Here is a 12,609-nt window from a genome sequence, read left to right as displayed (position 1 = left end):
AACACTTTTTTTTATCCCAACAAACCAAGGTATAATTAGATCAACAAGTAAACCTCTCATATGCATTGTAAACCTTTACGGACCCTAGTGCCATGGAAACCAGTTCACATCTTTCAAATAAAGCAAAAATACATTGTAACTAAGACAATGATATAGTTCTGTGGTGCTTTATTCAAACATTTTCATCACAGAACACGACTGAAACTTCACAATGGTATCCTCTCGAGTAAGTACACATCAAATTATTACTTATTGTGTTGGCTTGTTTAATCAAATGAAAACTCCACATCTGATCTCTAAGTTAGCCTCATGTTAAACCAACGGAGATGTTACGATAAGAATGAAAAGTAAGAGCTCAAACACATCTGAAGTATGGAAGTGGAAGTTTAATAACCAATCCAGCAGTCTACAGCTCTGTTATGTTTGAAAATCAAGTCAACGGTAGGAAACCAGTTAACAGTAAAACCACAGGGACACTGCAGACACACTCACATTCATCACTGATAGAGTTAAACTATAAATAGGATGTATAAATAAGATGTTTCTGAGTGTGTGTGTTGACCAGATTAATTGCTGTGGTTAAAAAAAATAGGTCCATGGACAAAAATTAGGCCAAAAAAGCAAAACAAAAAACAAAAAACAAAAAAACACACACATTTTTTCTGTTGTGCTGCCTATAGTTCTGCCTCAGTTCCACTCAGTCGCAATGTTTTTTTGTTTTGGTTTTTTTCTTCCATAAAATAATGCCAGTGCATAACCCAGGGGTGGGCAAACTATGGCCCGGGGGTTTATTACTCCGGCCCTCCGAACGTGACCAAATTATGGCACATTTCAGCTACATCAACCTTGTATTACTCTCTTATTCTCTCATCAGCCCTTCTGCAAAAATTAGCTTATCAAAGAAAAGAAAAGTGGATAGTGAGCGCTGAGTGTTTAACAAAATATTTTTTCACCGAAGTCCAATCAAAGTCAAGGCAAGGCAAGTTTTTTGCTGGCATTCAAATTAGCAAAAGCTAGCAAGCCTTTCTCTTCAGCCAAGTTTTTAAAAGAATGCATTTGTAAAACAGTTTGTACAATGAGTCTTGCATATTCATGCTTTGCTACATGTTACAAATCTCTAAGTTTGCCCACCCCTGCCATAACCTCTAACATGGTGATCTAAATATGTTATCAGTTAATACCCCACAGAAGTACCACGTCCTCTCTTTTAACTGTGCGGTGCAACACTAGAGTTTGTTCACGTTTTACTCCTATTTGAGAGGTAATATTTTGAAGTAACTCACCTTTTTGCCTCTCTACCCTCCTCTGAAGGATTTCGTTACTGGGCAGTGTGAGTTGACGCCGAACAGGCCTCGTTTCCTTCTGTCCCTTGACAGTAAGATCAGGAGTGCGTGGGACGGGCTCATCCTCGTGGCCACAGTGTATATCGCGGTCTTTGTCCCATTCGAGGTGACCTTCATGAGCAGCACGGTGATGGACAGGCCCACGTTTGCAGCAGACCTGGCCGTGGAGACTCTCATTGTGCTGGGCAAGTGCCATTGATACTTTGTAGCTGATGTCGTCAACGTCCCCTGGGGGTGTGATGCTAATTGTTACATAAAATATAGAATCATTGTAAATGGTAAGCAAACCCGTATTTTTTGAGGAGTCAATGAAATTTGCAAGTGTAAAGGTATGAAAGGATTTCTTGTGTAAAACTGGGACAAATCAATGGTTTTGGATAAATCTGCTGGGACATGGGACACAGGGCTCAAAATTGGAACTGTCCTGGGTAAATATGGAAGTCTGACACCCTACTCTCAAATAACATTAACACAAGTCACAAGTTAGTTAGCATTAGCCAATGGTTTTTCAATTAGTGTTACCTTTTTGTTGAAAATCAAACCTCTAAACAGGACCATGAACACTCCTATCGATCACAGGCTCCTGTAAATGTGTTGTTTAAATCCAGTTTGTAATTTGTCTAGAGTTTCCAGACGAAAACACTTTTTTTTTTAGCAGTGTTTGCTAATGTGTGCATTGTGTTTCCATGGTAACTGATGGACATTCCACCATAGAGATACACGTAGAACAGCCCTAGTGTGATGTCACGGCAAAGTATCAATAATACAGTAAATTAACAATAGATCACTTTAATGCCACACTGTGAAACTTACCACACAAAGCAATAACATCTCCAGACAAGACAAGCTGGTAGTGGAAACATTACATAAAAGTGTCATGTCTGAAACAGTGATTTGTCTTGTACTTTTAGACATTTTGCTGAATTTCCGTAAGACATACAAGAGTGAGATGGGTGAGGTGTTTGACGTTTGTGCCATCGCTCGACATTATCTGAAGACCTGGTTCATCATCGACCTGGTGGCAGCTCTGCCCATCGACCTGCTGTATGAGGTGTGTGTCCCTCTACACGCTCAAACCAACCACTCATATTTATTACATGATTTATTATATACTATATATATATATATATATTAGATTTCAGTTATTATATAGTTTGTATAATGTATTGGATGGACCTAACCTTTGCATTAGACTTTTTCTGATTTATCTTCATGGAGAATGTTCCAAAGTTTGGATTTAACGTTCTGTTCCTCTGGAGTCACAGAGGGCCTCCTCCTGTTTGTTGCAATGGAAATGTTGTTCCTCTGGCTATATAATCTTCCACATGCCATAAAACATCTTTCTGGTGAATGTTTCAAAGTCTGGCTTTAACTTTCTACTTCAGTGGAGTCAAGCAGATAATATGCCACCTCTAGAAAGTTACTAACTGTGCCTTTAAATATAGTAGAGGTGAAATAAACCAATGGTCTCTGGTGACCACCTGTATGACTTCTAAACTTTGGAAAATTCTAAAAGCTGAGGACACACGGCACAACTGTTCCAGTTTTGTCTTCAAGTTTAAATGTGCACTTTTTCTGGTGGAGGGTCTGTCACCAACTTGTCTCTTTCATTTATTAAAATACAGGTGTTTTTATTGCCAACAAACTTCACTGTGTTATCCCATTCTGTGTAGCATTCTTCACATAACTGTCACATTTGACCCCTCTTCCTTAAATCATAGATGAGTCTTGTGTGTTGTTCAGTCTCCCATAGTCCACCTGTTGAAGACTGTGCGTCTGCTGCGTTTGCTTGGGCTCATGCAAAAGATGAAGAATATTTCCCAAAGCAGCGGGCTGGTGCTCACCTGCCTCATGTCAGCCTTCATTCTGCTCGCACACTGGGCTGCCTGCCTCTGGTACATGATCGGCCTTTACGACCTCAACACGGAGCACTGGCACATCGGTGAGTGCATCTCACCTTTGTGTTATTTTGATTTGCAGCCAAAAAAAAAAAGACAATGCATTCTGGTAAACTGGACTTACACTGTGCGTTTTCAAGTCGTCCTAAATGATTCCAAAACTCACACTGTGTGACTGAATCTTGTACAAAGACACATGGGCGTGTGCACACTGTACGGAGCCATGGTTGTATACGCTGACTTGCTCACACTGTAAAAGGGATATGAGCTAGACGAGGGGAGTTTGCTGTACTGGGAACATGTTTGTGACCACAGTATTTTTTCATATGGACTGTTAGGGACTAGTCCAGTTTTTGGCCTTGCCTCCAAATTTCTCAGATCCACCCACCGGCTGAGCCGCACCTGGAGCGACTCAGCAATCAGCGCAGGATATAACAGCCCGGAGCTGCGCACTCCAGCAGCGACCAGTGGGTCCTCTGCTGCAGCATTTTTGAATTATTTGTATTTTATTTTTGTATTATCTAGTTGTTTAATTTGTACACACTTTTGAGCACTTTGTGTAATAATACATTTATTTTATGATTGTCTGACCACGTTTCCACGCTCTCACTTTTGTTCTACGCCCGGTTTTAACATCAACTCGTTGCGTGCCACCACCCCTGGACGTTTAAACTCCCAAAACATCACAGAAGTATGTTAACACTGTTACCTTTAGCACTGCTTTGTTTAATGTCAGGCTTTTGTCACCAAACTGTTCTGATTCTCGTGTGTGCAGTGATCTATTCAGAATTCTTGTAGTCTCTGTTTCCTCTCTCAGGGTGGCTGGCGATGATGGGTGAGCAGCAGAAGACTCCATACTGTGAGAACAAGACGTCTGGAGGTCCGTCTGAGGGCAGTGCGTACCTGGGGGCCATATACTTTACCTTGACCAGCATCACCACTGTGGGCTTCGGCAACATAAGCCCCAACACCAACGCCGAGAAGGTCTTCTCCATCTGCCTCATGATGACTGGAGGTACTTTACACACTACTGCTAAACACTGGTGTACAAACCTTCAAATCAGGTTAGAAATCAAGGGGTAATGGACTCAGAAAAACATATATATATATAAAAAAAAAAAAAACATAGCAAAAATCAAAGGTATACTGTCTAAACTTGGAGAGACCTATCCTTGCAATAGGTTAGACTACTGCAAGAGACTGCTCAATGTAAGACAACTGCAGTACATCCAGAACGCTGCTGCTCAGGTCTTGACTAGAACCAGGAAGTACGAGCACATGCACCCTGTGCTCAGGTCTCTGCACTGGCTCTGCAGCTCTGCTTGTGTACAAGTCTCTCCATGGACCAGCACCAAAGTACATCTCTGACATGTTAGTTCAATATAAACCTTCTCACACTCTGAGGACTTCATGGACTGGCTTCCTGATAGTGCTGGTTTAGTCCTGGTTTAGTTCTGGTTTAGTCCTGGTTTAGTCCTAGTCATTTGCCCAGAGTCAGGACAAATGAGCTTGATTTGTCATGTGACTGATAATCATGATCAAGACTCAACCAGGACCAAACCAGGACCAAACCAAGATTAAACCAAGATCAAATCCAGGATTAAAGTAGGACTAATTAAAGACTAAACCAGGACAAAACCAGAATTAAACTCAATCAAGACCATACCTGAACTCCATAATAATGTCACTGTACAGTTCATGACTCTTATCTCTGCTGTAGCCCTGATGCACGCTCTCATCTTCGGGAATGTATCAGCCATTGTGTATCGCATTTACGCCCACCACGCCCTGTACGGCACACAGATGAAAGAGCTCCGACGCTTCATTCGGGAGCAGAACGTTCCCGAGGAGCTGAAAACCCGAATGCTCACCCACGCGCTCCTCACATGGTCTCCCAGCTCCGTCCATCGCGAAGAGGTACCGTGTACTTTGTCAATCATTGTGAACAGAGCCAGGTAGAGAGGTGTTGTCATGATACTAAAATTTCAAACTTGACTTCAATATTAAGAAGAGGATTCAATACCGATTCCAGTGCCACAGTGATAACTAAAAGACACTCAAGATCAAGATCATTCTAAAACTATTCAGAAAAGGTTCATTTATGTCCTGTGAGTGTGACTTTTTAGTGCAATCAATACCTGCTCAAATGACAAATCTAGTTTCATTACTAATTTTAGTATCAATTAGTAGGACTCTCTTCATACAATATGTTCACAACATGCATCTCATGGCACGGTATTTATTGCAATATTTTGTGGAGGCTAACAAAACTATGAATATACCACCATAACAATGAATTTAAGCAAACAGAGCCTTGAAATCTGATATACACTGGTCCCGCATTGTGTTCTGTGTCCTGATTGGCTGAGAGACTGTAGACCATTCAGCCAAATTTACATAAATGTTCGATCGACACTATAGTGGAGCGGCGCCAGGACGAAGAGGCATGTTCAGAGGAACTGTGAAATACTTGTGAGTCACTACTAAATAATTAAACAAGAGAGAAATGAGAGAAAATGTTAATGCCTGTCTGAAAAAAAATTAATAAAGTGTGTGGTGAGTGTGTGGTGCCTTAAAACATAAATAATAATTGTATTAAATAAAGCTGACTACTTCGCGGATTTCGCCTATTGCGGGTTATTTTTAGAGCGTAACCCCAGAGATAAACGAGGGACCACTGTATTGTGATGGCCTTCGATATTATTGTGAGACTTTTGATGATACAATATTGTGATATTTCGATTATTATTACATTCCTATCGATTAGTAGTAGCCAAATGAGTAATGTGGAGAGGGTTTCATCAGTCAATAAAGATGTTTCAGCTTCCATCCAGAAGACATTTTCACTCTGATGGTACTGGTTTGAGACACTAGGATTTATACTATTCTGAGGTAACTTCGTCCAGCCTCAAAAGGAGAAGTTTTAGAGTGAAACTGCCTTGTCCTTTACTAACTAACATAAGTACTGGCCGTTAACTCAGAGTAGTGTAAAATCCTAATCCTAACTTACTCAAATATGCAGGGATGACATATAAAACCTCTTCATACATGTTTTTGATGAGGGAACAACATTATAGCTTGGTACAAATCTCCAAAAAGTCGATTTTGCATCACACTCCCTCTTTAAAACATAACTCAAGTAAATAGAACTTTGATAGATAAAGCTCTGATTATCAACATGTGTTTACACTGATCTTTTTTCTTCAGATCCTCCAGAACTTCCCAAACGAATTGAACATGGACATCCACGTGTTCCAGTTCCGTGAGATCCTGGGACTGCCTCTGTTTAAGGACTGCAGTCGGGAGGTCCTGCGCTGTCTGTCTCTGCACATCAGACCCACCCTCTGTGTGTCAGGAGAGCGCCTGGTGGAGCAGGGGGAGGCTGTACAGGCCTTCTACCTGCTCCGCTCCGGGATGATGAAGGTGCTGACAGGAGCAAACCAGCAGCTCGGAGTCCTGGGTCTGTCCTCCCACCACAAACACTGCATTATTTGTAGTTTGCAGCCGATGTCATCAATATTCCCTGAAGGTGGGGAAAGTGAGGGGGGATGGGGGGTGAAGCTAACTAGAGGCACTGCTCAGTTTTAAGATGAAGTTAGACTTAAATTTCAAGCTTTGTTTTATCAAAATCTGACTGTAAAGAGCTGATTTAGCTGCAACTACAACAGAACAGTTGATTTGTACATTATAGTCACAAACTAGCCTACCATTTTTTCAGTTAGTTACTCTCCCCTTTCTGCTGTCTGATCTTAACTTTAACCTTAACCTGATTGTGAAGATATATTTCAATCAGCATTTGCGAGCCTAGCCTCTAATACAAAGTGACAGTTGTTTGGTATAACTGTGTTTGAGGCAAGAATGAACAACAGAATCTCAGAGTGCTACAGCAAAAAATAACTTTAAATTACTAAATACTAAACATCAGCAATAAGCTTTTCTAAATAAAAAGGTCTTTAGATTAGCTTTAAAAAAGTCCAGGCTCTGTGTGGCTCTCAGCTGGACAGGGAGGCAGTTTGAGAGACGTGGTGCAGCTGAATAGAAGGCTCGGTCCCCCATTGTACGGAGCCTAGTGGGGGGGACCTGAAGGAGCTACCTGAAGATCTGAGGGTGCAGTTTGAAGATTGCAAAGTGATCAGGTCTTGCAGATACAGTGGTGCCTGACCAGTGATGCATTTATGGGTCAGCAGAAGAATTTTGATGTTTGATCTGGGATGAAACAGGGAGCCAGTGCAGTGATTTAAGAATGGGAGTGATATGTTCAAAATTGAAAATGAAGCTTTGTCTTGTCAAAATGTTGTTTTGTTTAGTTTTTTTTACCTGGCAGCACAGGTGAATAGGAAAATAAAAGTAGGTCTTTAAAAGTAGGTTACCGTGATTGTAATATAATGCTAAGTCCTGCCCCCAGATGATATGCCAAGCTTTTAGGGGGGTCCCGTGTTTGCTTATATGTGCATTGTGTCACCATGGTAACCGCTGAACCTTCCTCCTTAGACTTTTTAAGGTGAAATTAATCATTTTACTTTTTTCATTAAAGCATTTTCAAAAGTTAATAAGTTAATATGCATACACAAATACACACAGAAGAGAATATTGAGACATCCATCCTCCATCATTCCAACTGCGCGGGCCAAACGTTTCTTTGCTTTTCATTGCCTTATTTTTCCATGGAGCTGTTGTTTTCAACCCAAAATAATTATTTCCTCAAAACACTGACTCGGAAACATGTTATTTAAGGAGAGAAAGGTTCAGTTCAGCTGCGTCTGATCCGAGCTCTGTATCAGTGATGAGTGTGAGCGTGTCAGCAGTGTTCCTGTCGTTTATCTGCTAACTGGTTTTCTAAGTTTCTCTTGTTGTAGCTGAGCTGTAGACTTGTATTTTTTATCATCAGACTGTAGTAGCTCTGTCAGATGTTTGAAGTGTTTGCAGCTCTTACGGGTGAAAATGTCAATACTTTGCCACCTTTGCCATTCACTCATAAAGTTCCAAAGGCTGTGATGTCTTCTGCATAACCTGCACTGAAATGCCTTTTGTACCTGTTGTTTTAGAGCGTGGCAGCCTGATGGGGAGCGAGATGCCTCATGGTCAGCCCTTCAGAGCTGTAATGTCGGTGCAGGCCATTGGGATATGTGAATTACAGGGGATGAGTGTGGCCGGGCTCAGGGAGATGCTGCAGCTTTACCCCGACTGGGCCCAAGTCTTCTACAGAGACCTAGAGCACCACCTGACCCTTGACCTCCACCGAGGCAACCTGCTGGTACAAACTGCATCTTTAACAGGGTCCAGGGGAAGTAGTGTTTAGTAAGGTTATCAGAAGTATCAAACAATTTCCTGAATATCTTTAGAATGATCTTGAGCTGTATCAGAACACGTATAAGACACATAGACTAGTATACGCCCATGGACCACTATGAAACCTACTGGACGACTGAGGGATTACACAGATATAAGGACACACAGATATAAGGAATAGAAAAGAAAGTACTACCATTTAATGTTAAAAATTCTATTGTCACATTCTGCTATGATCATAGTATCGTAAACGGTATTGAGTATCGAGTCCATAGTATCAAAATTGAGTTTGAAATTTAAATGCCGTCATTAGTGTCCAGAGGTCAGTAGTATACTGCACTTTTCAGAGTATTTTTTTCTTTTTTTTCCCCAAATATTTTTATTAGACACACAAATAAACAGATTATATTAGATTATATAGTTTAGTTGTCCCAGTTTTTGTTTTGTTTTTTTTGTTTTGTTTTTTTTCCAAACGCACAAAAGCAGTGTGGTAGAACTGTACAAAACACAAGCACATAAATATAGAAATATCACCCACCCTGTACAAGTGCTAAAACAAATAAATGAATTAAAAAAATAAAAATAAAATGAACATCCCCATCCCACCCCATCTCAGCCCAACATATAGAGCACATTCCACCAATTAACTATTCACAAATATTACAGACATCACAACAGCTAGGTACTGGCACACATTCATAACGACAACACCTGCAAATTTGTGAAACAGGAGATGCACCATCTGTATGTCCTCTTAATATGTATTTAATTTTTCCAAGTTTCAGAAAACATATCTCTGAGCCATAGAGAGAAAGAAGGGGGCATCTAGTAGATTTCCAATGTAATAACAATAAGCATCTTGCAATTAGAGATGTAAAAGCTATAATGGCCCAGAGTATTTTTCTAGCAACATACTTGAGTAATATTTTTATTGAAGTAACAGTACTCTTACTTGAGTAAAAATTGTGGTTACTCTTTTCACTATGAGTAAATCTACAAGTGATAAAAGCTTTATGTCGACAATATGAAATTATTTGAACGTTATTTAATGTTTCTCCATCCAATTACATTCACTTTTTTATCATTTTTTATTGTTATTTTATTGATAAAGTTACACAGCGCATCTCTAATTCAGTTTCAAGGGTTAATGTTTGTTTTTTCTTATTGATAACATTGTATTTTCCAAGAAATATGCAAATAGTTTTATGCAAATACACACATACGAATCATATACTGGCTTATAGGATGTCTTGATGTCATCTGAAGCCCAGCAGCATCACTGACCTGCTTGTGTATCTCAGGGCTCCGTTCACCGATCCGCTGACCCTGCCTCCTCCCCTCCCCTTGGCACAGTGGTCCCATCCGCCCACGATCACCCCCGCTACAGAGATGATCTACACGGTGAGCTCAAAATACAACTATACACTTCTTCCTGTTTCCCATTCAAAACACATTTCAGCAGCAGTAAAACAAAAAAGTTAAATCTGTCAACTGGACAAAAACATGTAGGAGTGAACTTTTTGTCCAGTTGACAGATTTACTTTCACGTTTTTCTTTTACTATGGATCATACCTGGACAACTGGGGGATTACACAGACACTTTTCAGCAGGATTTCACTGGATAGATTGTATGAAACCCCATTCACACCCGCAGCGTCACGTTTTACCCGGTAACTTACTGGGATCTATGTGTGATTGGGGATTAACATGCACATATTTGTTCTTGTACTTCTCTTTTCCTCATTCCTTTCTCATTCCTTTACATGTCCAGAGAGTTCTGATCACTTGTGTAATAAGATAAGAACCTAATAATGAGATTTACATACATATACAGTAGTGACAAGTGGTGATAAGACATAACAAGACATAACACGGTTTAAAGACGCAACAGCTATTTACAACTGTGTGTGTGTGTGTTTGTGCGTATATGCATGTGTGATATTTCCATGATTTTGGAGGGGGTAAGGTAAAGACGGCAGAGGAGAGTGCTAGTAACAATGAGATTCTTTTTTCGCATGTAAAATAAATCGTTTTGCTTCTGTAATGTATTGACTGGCTCCTTGTTTTCCCAGTGTGCTGTCCACAGATTCAGATCACGATGGAGGTGAGTTCTCTCCTCTTCTAAATCGGTTTCTTTTCCCAAATATAACTGCTGGATTAAGTCTAGATTTTCTCACCACCAGATCATTTTAATTTTGTTCATTCAAGCGATATTTAAAGAAGACTTTCTGCAAAATTGACTTTTTAATAATTATTTCCTTTCTCATTCACCTTCTTGAATTTAGAGTGATTCAGGCATGTTTGAGTAATGTTTATTCTCCTGTATTCAAGATGTCGTTGCTCCAATCAACCCACATTTTCTACGGCCACTTAGTTTGTTCTCCAGTTGTATTTTCACGTAGGGTCCAGCTATAGCTATTTCGACACAAATTTAAAAATCTATCCATAGGAGCATATGGCTCATTGTTGTGACGTTTATGGTGATGTACTATAAACAAAATGTACTGTATGAAGTCGTTATACGGTACATTTAAAATATTTTGGGCTCCAGCTCCAATCTGCTGTCATATAGTCAAGTAGAAACCCCTGTCTTTCTGCAATTACTCAATTACAGGGGGTTTTATTGCTGAAAATGCCTTGGAAAATATGCAGCCTTTCCACAGATCTGACCTTTAGCTTGGCCTCTTGTTGTTTGTGTATTTTTCAGGAGGACAGTGAGGACAGTCAGGATTTTTACTAGTTCCGCTGTGAGCCAAACAGCGACGTCTAAGCTCGCCCCTGTCCACCGCTTTTGAAAGATTTGTATTATTGTTTCCTTTGACGGAGTGATAGGGCTGCAACTATCAAAGTCATTTATTGTGACTCATCGACTTTACTAAAATAACCACAGACTGTTGTAGGCTACTGTTCAGTTTCTACTCAAGTTTATCAACCCCAAAACAGACGCCTCAAGAAAACTGCTGTCTACTCCACTGCTGAAAATGATATCAACACTTGATTAAAAAAAAATGATCTCAAAAAAAGAAAGTCAACTGTTTGCAGCTATTAATACATTATAAAGAATACATAACATTTTGTATTTATCTGAAATGTGTGGATTTATTTCAAGTGTTTTTATGGAGTTCTGGTTGTGTTGTAATATTTACTCTACAAAATGATCATTATTCTTTCTGATTTTATGCATGGAGGCTTTAAAGAGCCGCATGTGGCTCTTTAGAGAGTAGTTGCAGACAGGTTAACCTATAGAAAGTGCTGAGGATGACTAAACAATAGGCCGTAGACTACAAAGCAGGACTCAAACACTCATTCCATAGTTTGGGAAGCACTGATATAAAGAGACAGACTGATAAGAAGAGATGAAGAGAAATGGATAAGAAAGAGAGTGCAGCGTGTTGGGGTTTGGTATTTCTGCATGCATCTTTTGCTCTGGACCTCTAAACTTGGACGACTAGAATGGCCCCTGACTATCTCCACTGCATAACAAACTGGTTAGGACGCATAGACTCGTGATATCGTGCATGTTTTAAGTGCACTCTGAGGAGACCCAAACAGATACAGTACATTCAAACACTCCACAAAAATGACCCACCCAGATTGGAATCAATAAGCACGCCGATCAGCACCATGCCACTGCACCACTGTACCTCTGTGCCAGCGGCAGCCAGGCTTTAGCCCGGTTGATTGCTAAATGATGCCGCTAACATCACAGGCTAATCCTCCCTGTTCCTCGCACATGCAGCACCGGGGTACAGTCCAAAACAAGGATCATATTGTGTTCTCAGAGCTGAAATCCTGTCTGAGGGCTCAGAGCAGCCTAGTGTTTGTTGGGTCATTATTACATTATAGGTTCAAACACAGTGAACACAGTAAAAATATATATCCCACAATGAAAATACAATTCTCAAACTAGACCACTAATAAGTACAAAGCTTGTTGTTCAGCCCTCTCTCATAGAAGCAGGTGAAACGTAACCAGTGGTGGATGAAGTACTCAGTTTTGTTACTTAAGTAAAAGTACATATACAGAGGTGAAAAGTTATTCAAGTAAAAGTTAAAGTATCACATGAAAAACTGACTTAA

The 12,609-nt window shown here is 40.2% G+C and overlaps 1 protein-coding gene across 1 annotated transcript; it reads left to right on the top strand.

Annotated features, from left to right (window-relative positions):
* Nucleotides 1-211: 211 nt before the first annotated feature.
* Nucleotides 212-11,270, top strand: LOC117369833 (potassium voltage-gated channel subfamily H member 8-like). Its single transcript, XM_055221536.1, has 11 exons — nucleotides 212-226; nucleotides 1,330-1,528; nucleotides 2,255-2,412; nucleotides 3,087-3,285; nucleotides 4,059-4,256; nucleotides 4,962-5,158; nucleotides 6,449-6,701; nucleotides 8,287-8,495; nucleotides 9,797-9,931; nucleotides 10,617-10,634; nucleotides 11,238-11,270. Exons 1-11 carry the CDS (start codon nucleotides 212-214, stop codon nucleotides 11,268-11,270), a joined length of 1,614 nt encoding a protein of 537 aa, XP_055077511.1.
* The last annotated feature ends 1,339 nt before the right edge of the window (nucleotides 11,271-12,609 follow it).

Source organism: Periophthalmus magnuspinnatus, chromosome 4, assembly GCF_009829125.3.
Source record: "Periophthalmus magnuspinnatus isolate fPerMag1 chromosome 4, fPerMag1.2.pri, whole genome shotgun sequence".
Lineage (NCBI taxonomy): Eukaryota > Metazoa > Chordata > Actinopteri > Gobiiformes > Gobiidae > Periophthalmus > Periophthalmus magnuspinnatus.
Note: the sequence above shows the minus strand (reverse complement) of the source record. Positions and strands in the feature narration are given on the sequence as shown.

Excerpts from the sequence above, each read along its gene's own strand:
- LOC117369833 (XM_055221536.1), top strand. Across the intron at positions 2,413-3,086 it reads AGGTGTGTGTCCCTCTACAC|TCTCCCATAGTCCACCTGTT; the intron begins GCTCAAACCAAC and ends TGTGTTGTTCAG. Across the intron at positions 8,496-9,796 it reads TCCACCGAGGCAACCTGCTG|CCCAGCAGCATCACTGACCT; the intron begins GTACAAACTGCA and ends TGTCATCTGAAG.